Source organism: Lepisosteus oculatus, chromosome 1, assembly GCF_040954835.1.
Source record: "Lepisosteus oculatus isolate fLepOcu1 chromosome 1, fLepOcu1.hap2, whole genome shotgun sequence".
NCBI lineage: Eukaryota > Metazoa > Chordata > Actinopteri > Semionotiformes > Lepisosteidae > Lepisosteus > Lepisosteus oculatus.
In genome coordinates, this window is record NC_090696.1 from 59991263 (window position 1) to 60004856 (window position 13594).

At 35.0% G+C, this 13594-nt stretch overlaps 1 protein-coding gene across 4 annotated transcripts in view; it reads right to left on the minus strand.

Moving 5' to 3' along the window:
* LOC102693746 (nuclear factor NF-kappa-B p105 subunit) overlaps positions 1–13594 on the minus strand; it is a 66960-nt gene that overhangs the window by 19247 nt on the left and 34119 nt on the right. For all 4 annotated transcript variants that reach the window (XM_069190909.1, XM_015345218.2, XM_015345219.2 and 1 more), the window contains exons 6-11: positions 10910–11058; positions 9922–10085; positions 9066–9224; positions 5898–6002; positions 1014–1105; positions 18–156 (exon numbers count right to left, since the gene is read on the minus strand). In XM_069190909.1, coding sequence (XP_069047010.1) covers positions 18–156; positions 1014–1105; positions 5898–6002; positions 9066–9224; positions 9922–10085; positions 10910–11058 — 808 coding nt within the window. The remainder of the gene's footprint in view (positions 1–17; positions 157–1013; positions 1106–5897; positions 6003–9065; positions 9225–9921; positions 10086–10909; positions 11059–13594) is intronic.

The window sequence follows — 13594 nt, forward strand, 5'->3', positions numbered from 1 at the left end:
GAACAGGGCACAATTACCTATAACCTGTGGATGGTATGTGAAGGGTTTAGGTTCACTTGTCTCATTGTCAGACTTTCTCTTGAGCTGCACAAATACAGAAGTAGGTTTCTGCAAGTTGAGGTCCCGGTACTTTGGTGTCTTAAAGACTATAGCAAACTGAAAGAGGAAAATACAAGAGAAATGGTTATTACTTCTAAAATTGTGTTTAAACTAATGGGAAAATTAAAGCGCTTTGTCACTGCAAAAAGTATTATGCATGCTTTAATAATCATAGCGCAGAAAAAAATATTTTAAAGAGATGTAATTATAGACATTAACAGTAAACAGTAAACCTTAATGTTAACATTCAAGATGCACTGTCATGTGTAAGAACGTGTACCACCACAGTTATGAACTGACAGGGGGTAATGATATTTTCCCAAGTAAATAAGTTAAATAGGTCTCAACAGTCTTATTAAGGATTTCATCATATTTTAGAATATTGTTGAAGTAATTAGGCTCTATCATTAACTGGAAGCATTAAACAAAAACACAAAGCTGACTGTCATAAATCATGTTTGAAATCCAGAAGCCAACATAAGTTTATGCATCCTCTTTTAAGTAAGGTGACCTTTAACACATTTCAACAGATGACTTTATCTACCCAGGTGAGCAAGAGACATAAGTACTTTTTGACTTATTTAACAAGGATTGCTGCTCACTTTCATCAAATATGCACAGAACAATTAGAAACAACATTAGCCTTTTGAACATTTCCCCTCCACAACTCATCCAAAAAAAATGAAAAGCACACTTTGTGTGAAAGATATTTGACCAAAAACCCATCAATACACATGTGAGAATCCTGCAGATAGTGAGCATGTTTTGTCAGCTTTCAGACAGGTGACCAGGAATCAAAATGGTATTTCTAGGGAAATTATGCAGATGCCCCCCCAGGGCTGCTAACAAGCTGGGTTCACTCAGTGCGATTAACTGAGAGCTACAGGGAAATATTTTTCATCCCCTGAACTGACCTGCCTGTGCACATCTGTGGGAGAGAAATCTCCATAAGCCTCCCAGGCCAAACCCGTCTCATCGTCCTCATAGAAGCGAACCTGTATGTCATCTGTTAGAAACAGCACAACAAGGTCAACAGGTCAGGGAAACTGCTTAGACTCCACTGTAAAACAGTTAGATGTTTGATTCTGCAAAGACTTGTGCAAATTATAAAGCAGAAAATGTATATACAATATTGCTGTAATATCACATATTTAGGAAAATGTAATAAAATACCAAGACTGAAAAACATAACGCCTAGTTTTTGCTTATGTCCGAGTGCCTTTAGCTCAAATATCCACATCTACCATGCAACAGAAATCCTATTTTTTTAAAGTCAGGTTGTCCTTACCTGCCTTTAAAAAAGCCCTTTCTTAATTTCTATTTCTGCAAATTACAATTTTAGCATCCCTATGCCTCAAATCTTGATCCTAAATAGTGTCATTTAAAAATGTCATTAGAATTCCAAATTTATATAACAAAGGAACTGTATCGCAAAACATGCTGAACATTACACCCTAAAAGAAACAGAATCTTAACCCTAAGCATTGTGCTGTACTCTAACCTGTAACACAGGTATTCAAAGGATATTTGTGCATGTAACATAACATTTTAGATTTCTATTTCACCTGTTTATGTGCCCCAAGTTAAATTAACAAGTCTCCATGATTGTTAATATCTGAAGAAATCATAGAAACCCCTATTTCTTTTCATAAATTTTTAATTTTAATTTTGTGGGAAATAATTATGCCAACAGGGTTTTTTTTACACTTCTAGTAAAAATCAGCTCTTCTGAAGTAGTGTATGTGTTCTTCCCACTCAAATCTTTAAAATGACATTTTTATTGGTAGTGTAATTAAACCTGGTATTGCTGGATAATGCTGATGTTTTACCATCTGAAAAAGGAGATTTTAGGTGTGAAGAAACAAAGGATATACATGATTCTCAATTATTTCCTTTTCAAAAACTAGGGTGATTTTTGGCAAAGTGATGAGTATTAATCCCTACTTAATTTCTTTGTAATATCCATGACACAAAATTCATCATACACCCTGAGTTTTTGTTTTTTGACTCATAATGACACACTGAATACATAATTTGTCTTAAAATTTTATGTTTTTTCTGAGGTCTAAAAAGTTACAGAAGACAACTGAAGACAATGTCATCTGGGACAAGTACACTCCTGCTCTACAGAATCCACAAAGTACAGTACTCTAATTCCTTTAACATTTACATAACACCTGGGGAATTCCCTTGAAAGAAAGTTAGGGCTGATAACTTCCTTGATGAAAGGCATGCTAGACTGCATTACTTGCAAACCACCAAGGACAGAAGATCATAATCATGCAAACTCGAACAAGAACCATGTGCTTGTTAGTACAGGAAGTTTTCATTTTTCCTTGCTAAACGTGCTGAACAAGTCTCTCTTTAGGCTGTACGGCCAGCTAGTACTAAGAAATGGTTTCAAATCATTACAGCAAGTGTCCTTAAACAGCTGTTTTTATTTAACTGAACTGCTAAGACGTTTCCCAAATGTTTTAAAGATGTTTTATTTTTACATTAACACTCATCTTTCATGTTGTGCACATGCATAAATATTTTAAACAGCCTATTCTACTCATGCAAATTCATAAAAGCAGCTTCTGTAAGTTTATATTAACATATCTGTTCCTACATTTTGTAATTATTTTCCCCTTGCTGTACCTGTGTACATTATAGATATTTTTAACTTTTCAAATGATGCTAATCTACCATAAGTTGCATTTGTGGTATTTTGTTTATATTGTATAGTATATATTGCATATACTGTATGTCTTCATTGACATATAAGAGGGACTCTCTTCACCCACCACTTCAGTGCAAATGGTAGTCCTTTTGTGGTAGTTTATAATATATGACTTATAAAAAGATGTCAAAATGAAATGTACAGCTATTATTATATCTAATAAAGAGGTAATGATAAATTGATTCATTGTATAATTATACTTTACTGTATAGTGCAGGGATCAGCAATCCTAGGCCTAGAGGGCTTGTACAGTATGTCTGTTTTCACCTGAATTAGCTCTTAACAAGCTCAATCTGGCCATTAATAGCTTAACAGGACTAATTAAACAAATTCTTTCAACTCTTCTGACACCGGTGCATTGAATAGACCTATTAAATATGCAGACACACCAATACTTAAAATGTGTAGCATTTTTAATTTGACCAAATTAAAAACAAAAACAAAACTACAGATGCAGCCATTCAAAATGCGCGGATGATACTGCATTATTTTCCGGTGCACTGTACGCAGTCTACCGCGAGTTACCGGTAAATACCGCTAGTTACTGTAAATTCTCCTATAATACCGCAAGCAAAATAATAGTATCCAGAATTTCCGCAAGGTGGAGCTAATAAAGCTCAACCTCTCATGTTTGAGCTGTCGCCATCAAAGTCTTTAGCAAAGATATTACTAATAGTATTAATAATGAATGACCTTGGACAAGCTGTTAGTGTAAACTCAAAGTATTGCCCTGGTCCACATTCTTTTTTTCATTGACCGTCTTTGTAAAAGTAACACCACAGCATTTCGCAATCTCGCATTTGTTTCCAATCATGCAAAGTACAGTAATTTTTGAGAATCGATTCACCATGCCTTTCACATGCTCATAAAAGAGATTGATTTAGGAACATAAACATATTACCGTATACAAACTGTACTGTATACAGTATGTATATGTATATTTAATGTCTTAACTGTGCCCATTTAAGTATTGAATATTTATATGGAATTTTACCACTGAAGGGAAATCTTAGTGCCTGAGCATAAAAAGAATAGGAGATCCCACTAATATGGAATCGCGTATCTAAAGAAATTAATAACGATATAATTATATTCATGTACCGCAACACAAGAATAGTACACGCTGTACATTGTCTGTTGATAATGTTTCTGTAGTGCTTTTTCAGCACTCTGCATGTGACCTTGCCGGTGGCGCTGTGGGTTAGGTTCCTGACAAGTTTTTTATTATTGTTATAGAGAAACATGATCAGATTTTCCCTGGTTCAGAAAAAAGACTATTAAAATCTGTAATCTTTCCACTTGTATGTCATCGGAAAATACAAGAAGTTTCTGCTTTGTGTAAGGATGGTATGAAAAAGTAATCTAAGTGGTGAGAAAGCTGTGCTCCCCAAAGCGCTTTACAGGATAAAAACAATAACAACAATAGTGGCTGGGCAAAAGATGTTTTTAAAGAAATACAAAATGAGATATAATGATGTGTTCCGGCTAAGACATTAACGAGTACAACCCCCCTCTCTGCGGGAGTGCTGGCTGTGACGAATTAAACCAGTTTCACAGGTATTTTCAAAGTAGAAGGGGGCGAGATTTCCAGCTTAATTTTCGTGTTAAATAATTTTTTTAATTAAAATTCATTCTATACAGCAATCGCATATTTGGGTACCGTTTCATAAAACTTTCATGCTTAAAATGTTTAGGGAGAAATGGAAGACTAATAATGGAATGGAATGGAATGAATGATAAGTGTCGCAGTTTAAATAATTTTCGTAGTTAGAAATTATGAAACGCTCTGTTAAAAGCAAGGGAGTTTTTATGTCCGTTGCAGTAAAAGAAAATGCCTGACAAAGTAGGGCTTGGACAGATTCCAAGTGGATTTTTGCAATTTACGTTGCATTGTCCATTGTGCTGCTGTAATACAGTTTAAAATAAGTCTAAACTGTACCAGCTTTATTTATCGGTTGCACTTTAGAAAAAGTAAAAAAACGCACTCAAAATGCAATTTAGAGCTTTCTGCCAAGAGGAGACACCCAAATTAATAATGTAACATGCCACTGTTTGTGCATGAACAAAGTTATACTGCTATTTTTCTTAGATACGCGATTAAAAAAAATAAATTTTTTGAATCCACGGCAGAACACATTCCATAAGAATCAGCGCCTTTATATATCGCCTTTAAACACATATATTTAAACATGCGTTGACGATTTAAATTAAAACGCGATTCACATCAATATAAATGTTTATCTTGTAACGCATAGGTGACTATTCATTGTTATTAAAATGACTTAAATTCAATCATGTTGTGATATTTAGAAATATAAATTTGTTTGGTGCGAGTGAGGTTTTATTTAATCTCTGACCAAGGGAAACCTTTCATTTTTTCAAAGAAATGTTTGTTAAAAAAAAAAGTCATGGTTCCACAGTGGGATTCGATCACAGACCGTGTGACATGGGAGTCAGGAACCTAACCCACAGCACCACCGGCAAGGTCACATGCAGAGTGCTGAAAAAGCACTACAGAAACATTATCAACAGACAATGTACAGCGTGTACTATTCTTGTGTTAAGGTACATGAATATAATTATATCATTATTAATTTCTTTAGATACGCGATTCCATATTATATTCCCTTTTAATCAAATTCTAAAAGTATGCTTGTTGACTCCAGTATCTCTTTAGTTAAAGACTTTGATGCTTAAAATGTTTAAGCGGCATCTGGAATCCTTATCAGTTAACCCCCTTCCTGGCATAAACTCCAGCCTTCATGCAGAGAGGACTTCAAATTAACCCCGTCTTCACATCTTACTTCATACTGTCTACTGTATATACTGTAGATACAAAAGAAATGCTATATTCCTTAAAAATGGAAAGACAAATACTGAGGAAATACAGAGGAATTGCTTTATAAACCGGGATTAGCTTTAGTTTTAGACTAGTTTACCTGAAATTAAATCAGGTAGTGCAAGATTAGTCTGTTACAATGAACCAATTTATCTGTTAATTAGATGTTGACTTTGAATATGGGAACACATATGTTGTTAATGATTAAGAGTGTGAACAAAAACCAAAACTGCCTACCTTTCTGAACCTTGTCACACAGGAGATAGACCTCTTCTCCCCCAGTAACACAGCCTGCTGTACGGTCCATCCTCACTATCTTCAAATTGGAGGCATTAGGGGCTTCTGTGAAGAGGCAAAGAAATAGAATGGTAAGAAACTCTGTACAAACTGAACAAAAAGCATAAAAGAACTACAAAACAGCATACAGCATCATCCACTACACTTCACTTAAGTTCAAAAAAGTACTAATTCTAGCAATTTCTTCTGCAAAACTCCAAAAATGCTATATCAAAACTAAAACCCATGAAATTCTTAGCTAGTTGAAACACCTTTAGCAATAATGACTTCCTTGAAGCTCTTAGGACAGCCGAGAGATGTTGACATGATTCCTTAGTGATTTGTGACCACTTAATGGTTTTGATTATAATTCAATAAAAAAAAAGTCCAGTTTATTCTCGTACTGAGACCTTCTCAAGTGCACAGTCTTGAGCTCATACCAAAACCTCTCAATCACATTTCAATTCAGACACAGGCCTTGATTTTTGTAGTTAATCTCTCACAAATTTCAATAGATTGTAATGTTAGAATGCAAACCTGGTTTAGAACAAGTTTTGCATTATTTGGTTTCAGTATGGCCAGTTTGTTTTATAAATACATACATTTTCAGCATGCTATGGAATCAGTTGTATCGTGTGAAGGTATTACGTTTCCTGTGTCATTAAGGGATTATTACCACTTGACAGTTGCAGTTTCTGTTACTAAGTAAGCTTCACCAGACTTTCTGTCAATGTGACCAAAAAACTTGATTTTCTTCACAAAACATTTGCCCAAAACTCACATCATATTATTTACATGCAAGCTTTTAACAACTGTTTTCCTGAGTGGATTTTGCCTTGGCCTGTGATTATTGAGATCTTTACAAGGCAATACCCCACCAGTGGTTGAAACTGAAACTGTCCCACATTTCATGCACATTTCACTTGAATATCTTTCATGTTAAGCTTGAATATTCCTGTTTTCTTATACTGACCTACTGCTAATGTCAGAGATCTCCTTCATCCTGTTCCTAAACCTATTATGGAACTTCAAATCCCTGTTAAGACTACTGCTGTATCCTTAGGCAAGATCCTTTGACTCCAATTGCATCAGTCCCCCATTTGAAAAATGTTGTACCTGCAATAGACTAGCATCCCATGAGAGGGTGACGGTGAATAATTCCAGTTTAATGAGCCTCTGAGCTTGAGTGTGGACTTCACTACAGAAGTATATACTCTCTCAGAATAATAACCTTCAATCCTTCAATCCACATTTTTCTGGAATTTTGTAGGATTTGGTTCTACTTTATTGTATTGAATATTCTGAATGTTATGTTTTGAAATAACTGCAGGAATGTTTACAAGACACAACTTTGCCTTAAGCACTTCATCATTTTCTCGATAGGCTCATAACTGGCAAACGTTTGACAGAATTCTGAGATCAAAAGTATTTACACAGTTTCTAATTATTAGCAATCTCTACCAAGTATAAAAGTGTGTCTCTCTCATTTTATATACACAGCGAAACTTTCAGAACCACCTCCAGTATTCTTTTCTCACTTAACATCAACATGTAGTCTAAATACTTCCCACACCCCCATTTGTAAAGGTGGTTTGCAAAGAGCTATATTTAGTGCTCAAACTAATATTGATCAAGTTGTAACTAGACAGTAGTTTAAAAGGAGTTTCAATCTACAACCAAGACCTAACCAAGCCTACATGAATGTAACAGCTGAGATCAGAGAAAACCAATGCATAAATTCTTATCGTAATAATGAAATTTTATCTATGAAAGACAGTATGGAAGAGGAGTTACAAGTAGGGCACAAATCTAGGAAGATAACCTATTTAAGACTGAAAATGCAAGGCTGTTATATACCATATTACTGTAATTCTGTCTGATTACACATCAGCCTGTTTCATATGCCCCTCATCAGTAAACTTTAGCAGCCATTGGTAATGCATAACAACAAATAATGAAAAGAACCAAAAAATGCCAATGAGAATATACTGTAGCACAGTTTTACAAGAAAATATGTGACACTGAAACAGAATGCACTAATTAATCCTCATAAAGAAGCCTTCACTTAGGGAAATGTGTGCAATAGAAACACAGGCAAAGACTGCTGTGGTTTTCTTTTACTTCTTCTAAAGGCTCATCAATTGGGAAAGTGCAAACTAACCAGGAACTTCAAACAGTTTAAAGAGATTAAATTTGAAACCACCTCTAGGTGGACTGATTAAACCAAAGTCATGTACATTTGCTGGGCTAACCCACATTCTGACTTGTAAAGTCTTTTTTGTGTAAATATTATAAATATGAAGAAAAATTCCAACTAAATCAATATTTTCTGTAGTCAGACCTGCAGAGGCGATTTCCACCTGAAGCGATATTCTCTCAAACAGTTTGTAATATATCTGAAAGTATAGTCAGTAGATGCCTACTTTATGGCTTAAATTCTTAACATCATCCTGAACAGGACATCAAAGAGATGTCCAAACTTTTTACAAATGAATATTCATATTCAGTAAAACGAAGGTTGACAGGTTATTAGCATGTTTCCAACTTTTTAAAATGTACCCCATTTTATCATTCTTTTTGTTCTTTTACAGCTTCAAGCGTAGATAACATGAAAAAGCAATTAAAAATAACATGAAAAAAGAAACATCACTGGCAGTGACTGAATGGTATAGTCAGGTATCAATATTGTCTCCAATTTATAATTTAAGTAATAATTGAAAGAAAGTCAATATGATCTTATGATTTCTGGTCTAAAAAGCCTATCACATATAGACTTAAAACAGAAAATGCCTCTTTAAACAGAGGGTAGTTTACACCTGCAACAAAGCTGTCAACCTATGGATTTAAAGCTACTGCACATACTTCATATCTATATATATTTTAACAGCAAGCCAGAAAAGATTAACAGACCCCACTCATTTCAAAACAATCTAAGGTTTTTTTTAATGCCATTCCTTTGTTTCTGATGAGTGAAGTCTGGTGCCTTCCCCCAGAACTTGTTACCAATAAACACAATTAATCAGCAACAAGCAATTAAGTGAAGAAACAAATGTATGAAACTGACTAGCTGCTTGAGAGCACACATGAAAGACTACACAAACACACGTCATTGTGTGGTGAGGTACTTACTGCTGTCATAAATGGGATCTGAAATGACGGGTTCAAGTCTACGTGTGAACCCCCCATCACTATCTGGCAGAAAGGCAGTGAACATGAGCCGCACGACACTCAGGTCCATTTCCTTGGCCTGGCTGGTGGCTGCATTAGTAATGAGACTTTTTTGGTGCTCTGAGAAAAAAGAAACACAAGTCTTTTCAGGACAGTGGCAATAAAATACACATGGCACAAGGTTATGGTTTGCATGCCAGAACCTGAGAAAGGGGACCAGACTCCCAGATCCATTATCAATACTTAAGATACTTGAAATACAGCAGTTAGTTGCCTAGCATGGGCTGGAATAGCATTGATTTTAAATGAGACAGGACAGGGATAAAGTGCTGCAGAATTCCTGGGTATCATGTTGGAGTGGAATCTTGCAGGGAAATTAAAGTAAGTAAAACCTAATTCAAACGTGTTCAATCTGCAAAATCCTTTGACTGAGGAGCTCCTCACACTGCCATAGAATTGTACTGTATGACATTTTAAATATGGCCTTGCAAACAAAGAAGAAGAAAGCCTGTTATAACTTTAGTAATGTGTCCAATTACTTTTGGTCCCAGGAAATGGGGGGACTATGAATAAAAAGGGCTGCGATTCCCATATGGTTCACCCAATACAGACGTAAATACCCTCAAATTAAAGCTGACATTCTGCACTTTAAGCTCTTCCAATGTGCTCAAGTACAATGGCAAAACCGCAAAAATTGTGTCACTGTCCAAATACTTATGGACTGCACTGTATAAACTTGGCATTGGTAACAAAGATGCTTAACTTTTTTAGTTTTTCTGGATCTGCATCAGAATAACACATCATACAACTGTTTTACCTGTGAGCTCTCTCGGTATCCTGCCCTCAGACTGCAGGCAGTCAATTTCTGGATGGATGCTGATCCCATAGTTGTAGCCCATCCTGTAAGCCTCAGTCATCCTCTCCTCCAAGGTTTTGTTAACATTTTTTTTAGTGACATGGAGAATGCCGAGGTTTGGAAAACTTGAAACAGAAGAATGAAAAATGCATTCACTACACCAAAGGCTTCTGGTCATACAACTAATCCAAGACCTAAGGAGAATGGTCAATCTAACACATTTTAAGAATTAAGAATCAGTCTAGATCAGGGCAGTGGTCGTAATAGGGATCCCTGTGGTAACTGTTTCTCTAAATGTCTACCGTCTATAGTTTGAGGATTATTCTTGTATGAGGACCTTTATCATAATCTGTATCAAACCTAAATACATGCTTCCAGTCAGATAAAGCTAATGCATGTGTTTGTCTTTCCAGGTTATTGTTTGCGGTGGTTTCTGGTCTATCCAAACATGTTCTTAATAAGATGTAGTTCTGTATGTACAGAACTCGGAAACTTTCAATTTTAATCAAAACTAAAATGCCTGAACATATATAACCTTTTTAGCTTTGTTTATATGACTTCCTCTGGTTTCTGGACTTCCACTTTTAAGATCTTAAAACAGTATAGCTCCTGACAGCTGATATATTGAATGCCCTATACAATAATTCCTCATTTTGTCTCCTCAGATGTGCACCTTGGAAAATGTAAAATTATTTTATAAAACAGAAAGCAAATAGAGCACTTAGAATTTCCAATTGACATAAAACATGGTGATTTTTCATTATCCTTCAAAAAACCTCAGAACAGTTTAATAGTTTGCAATTCTAAAATATTTTTGCCCAAAATATAAAACTAAGTAAAAGAAATGAATGGATGAATGAATCCTTTATTAACAGGAAAAGAAAGTATTTGTTACTGATTTATGCAGCTGAGCATTCTCTAAGCTCTCCAAGGCTCTTCGTATTCTCACCTGATGCTTGTGTCTTTGGGCTGCTGGTCAGCGACACATATTCCTTTGTCGCACTGCTTCCCCACCAGGCTATGAGCATGAAGATTGACGTTCTTTGAAAAAGTCACAAGCTGAACAACCACTCTCGCTGGTCCCTGGTAGTTGCAGATCTAACAGGAGGAAAACACAACCAAATAAATAACCTTCTCCACATTATACCAATGAAATGCATACAACATTTTATTATGATTGTACTTTCTCTTGGCAAAATACTCCAAATAAAGCAAGAAGAAATACTTAAAAGAATATCCAGCACTTGGTCCTCACTGTTGTGAACCCCTCAGAACAGGAGCTCAAAATTCAAATACAGTGCTTTGTCACTGTTATGAGTCATAGTACTCAGAACTGGGGCTGTTTATTTGGCTTATGTTATAGACTCTTTTTCTCGTGGTTTTAAAAATACACTTTCACTTGGGTTAAATGAGTAATTGCATGCCACTAACTCATTTATGATGAGATAATTAATACAACTTTACAAAAAAAACTATTTTGCCTAGGATATCAAAACCACTGCTATACATTGTTCTGCCCAGAATGATGCTACAATGGCCTCTAGTACAATAAGAAATGTGTATAAATACAATCTTTAAATTAAAGGTTAAAATAATATATTGTATTTATTCATCTGTAAGCTATAGGCAACCAAATAAGCAACACAAAATGTTCCTCTGTGCATCCAAGCTATTTTACCAATTTATTCCACAAGGAGTGTTTAATAACAGATACTGTAAGTGCTACAGTGATGTGATGCTTTTTTCCCCAAGCATTAAAAAGTAAAAAATACATATCTCACTTAAAGAAGAATATATTTTGTAAAACATTTTTTGCTACATATTGAATGACTATTCCTAAATAAATCAGAATATTAGTAAACATTTTTTAGTCTAATTCTGCTAGATTATTAGTTTACTTTTATTTTTTTCCTGTTTAATGTTAAAATAAACAGTTAAACAGCCACTTGGTAGGGAAAAAGTACAAGTATCTACTGTATATCCAAAATCAGGAATAATTTTAGTAATCCATGGCACTTCTGCAAAATCACTTTAATGTATCACAAAAGCAAACATGTCTGATTTAGTCAAGTTGATTGTGGCTGAGAAACACTACACCACTCCGCGTCAGCAGGCATTAGTGCTGATACTCTAAAGAGTCATACATGAATAAGTTCAGGTTTCCACTGGCAGCAACAGGTAATCCACAGTAATACTTCAGCACACTGATAAAACCTAAAAGATCCCACCAGAGGTAATAGCGTGTGACATGAGGAATAAGTTTTCCTCTGGTTTGCCATCTCTCCTTTAAAAATTATTTGTTTGGATGTTTTTACAATAGTAATAATTAACAATAAAATGTGAAAAAGTCCTAGGGGGTTGAATAGTTTTTCCAGAAGTCTACATCTCTTTGTGTTAAATAGTGATTCTTGTTCTCCGTTTTAAATACACTATTTTGGGTTCATCTGTGTACTCTGGTTCAGAAAGTCAATAAGGTTGCTTTTGTTGTGTTCAGAATCCTCTTGTAGTCTTTAATTTTCAAGATTTTGAACAGAAAAATAACAGCAAGAAGGTTTATTTCGTTTTGCCTGTCGGTGTCAGACGTTTTTGTTTAAGCCCATGACCATGCATGGCTGTGCTTCTCCCTCTAAATTAGGTCTTTAATTTGAATCTTTTAATAATTAAGGATTTTTTTCATTTGGTTGAGCAAATATCCAATATTGAATCATTTCTATAGATTACATGTTACTGCTCGTATTCTTTAAATATTATTCTGAAGACTTTATGAGCTCATGCTATTGGGGAAAAAAAAAGAATCAAGAGCTCTCCAATATTACATTATCAAAAAGCGCAAAAAAAGTGACTACAGTAAATCAAATTAATGACCCAACTTAGTTCAGTGATCAATATTGAGAGTCTTAACCATTTTCATGAACTTATTGTGTGGTTATCAACTGGATAGGTCTAGATAAGGTCAGCATTAAGTTCTCATCTCATTAACACATTACTTAACGTTAAGTAAATGTGCGATTTACTTTTCTGTAACTAGAAAAGTAAGTAAATAATGTTTTTCCATATAATTTATTGGGAAAAGGAATAAATTATATTTTCAGAAACTACAAATTTATTTTAAAAATCAAACAAATTCCAGGCATAAAAACCTGAACTATCAGAAGATCAATTTAGAATTTGTACTAGAAAAGTCATCATGAAATACCTAATGGAAAAAAAATGTACACATGGCACTGTGTAATGAAATTTTATATACTGTAGATCCTATTAGAGAGGCAGATGAAGATCTAGGTAAAATATTAAATTGACAAGGCATTCTTCTCTAAAAGCACGAATGGCAGACCTTCATGTTTTACATGTCATTAGCGAAAGTTAAAACTTCAGCTCAATGTTTCATTTCCGGTTCTGCTTTTGTTCTCTGATGACTCTGAGCAATTCCTATCAGCACCAGTGACATAAGAGGAATTTCCCAGCCTGGCGGTATTGCTGCTTTACAACCACCCACACTGACAAGCTTCACTGAGATTCTGAAGCCTCTTCATAGTCTGCAGTAAGGTTTCTTCTTCTGGGCAAATTCGTTGGAGAATTTCAACTTGGGGATTTCCCCTTAAATGAGTAAATTAACCTATTAATCAGGCGCTGA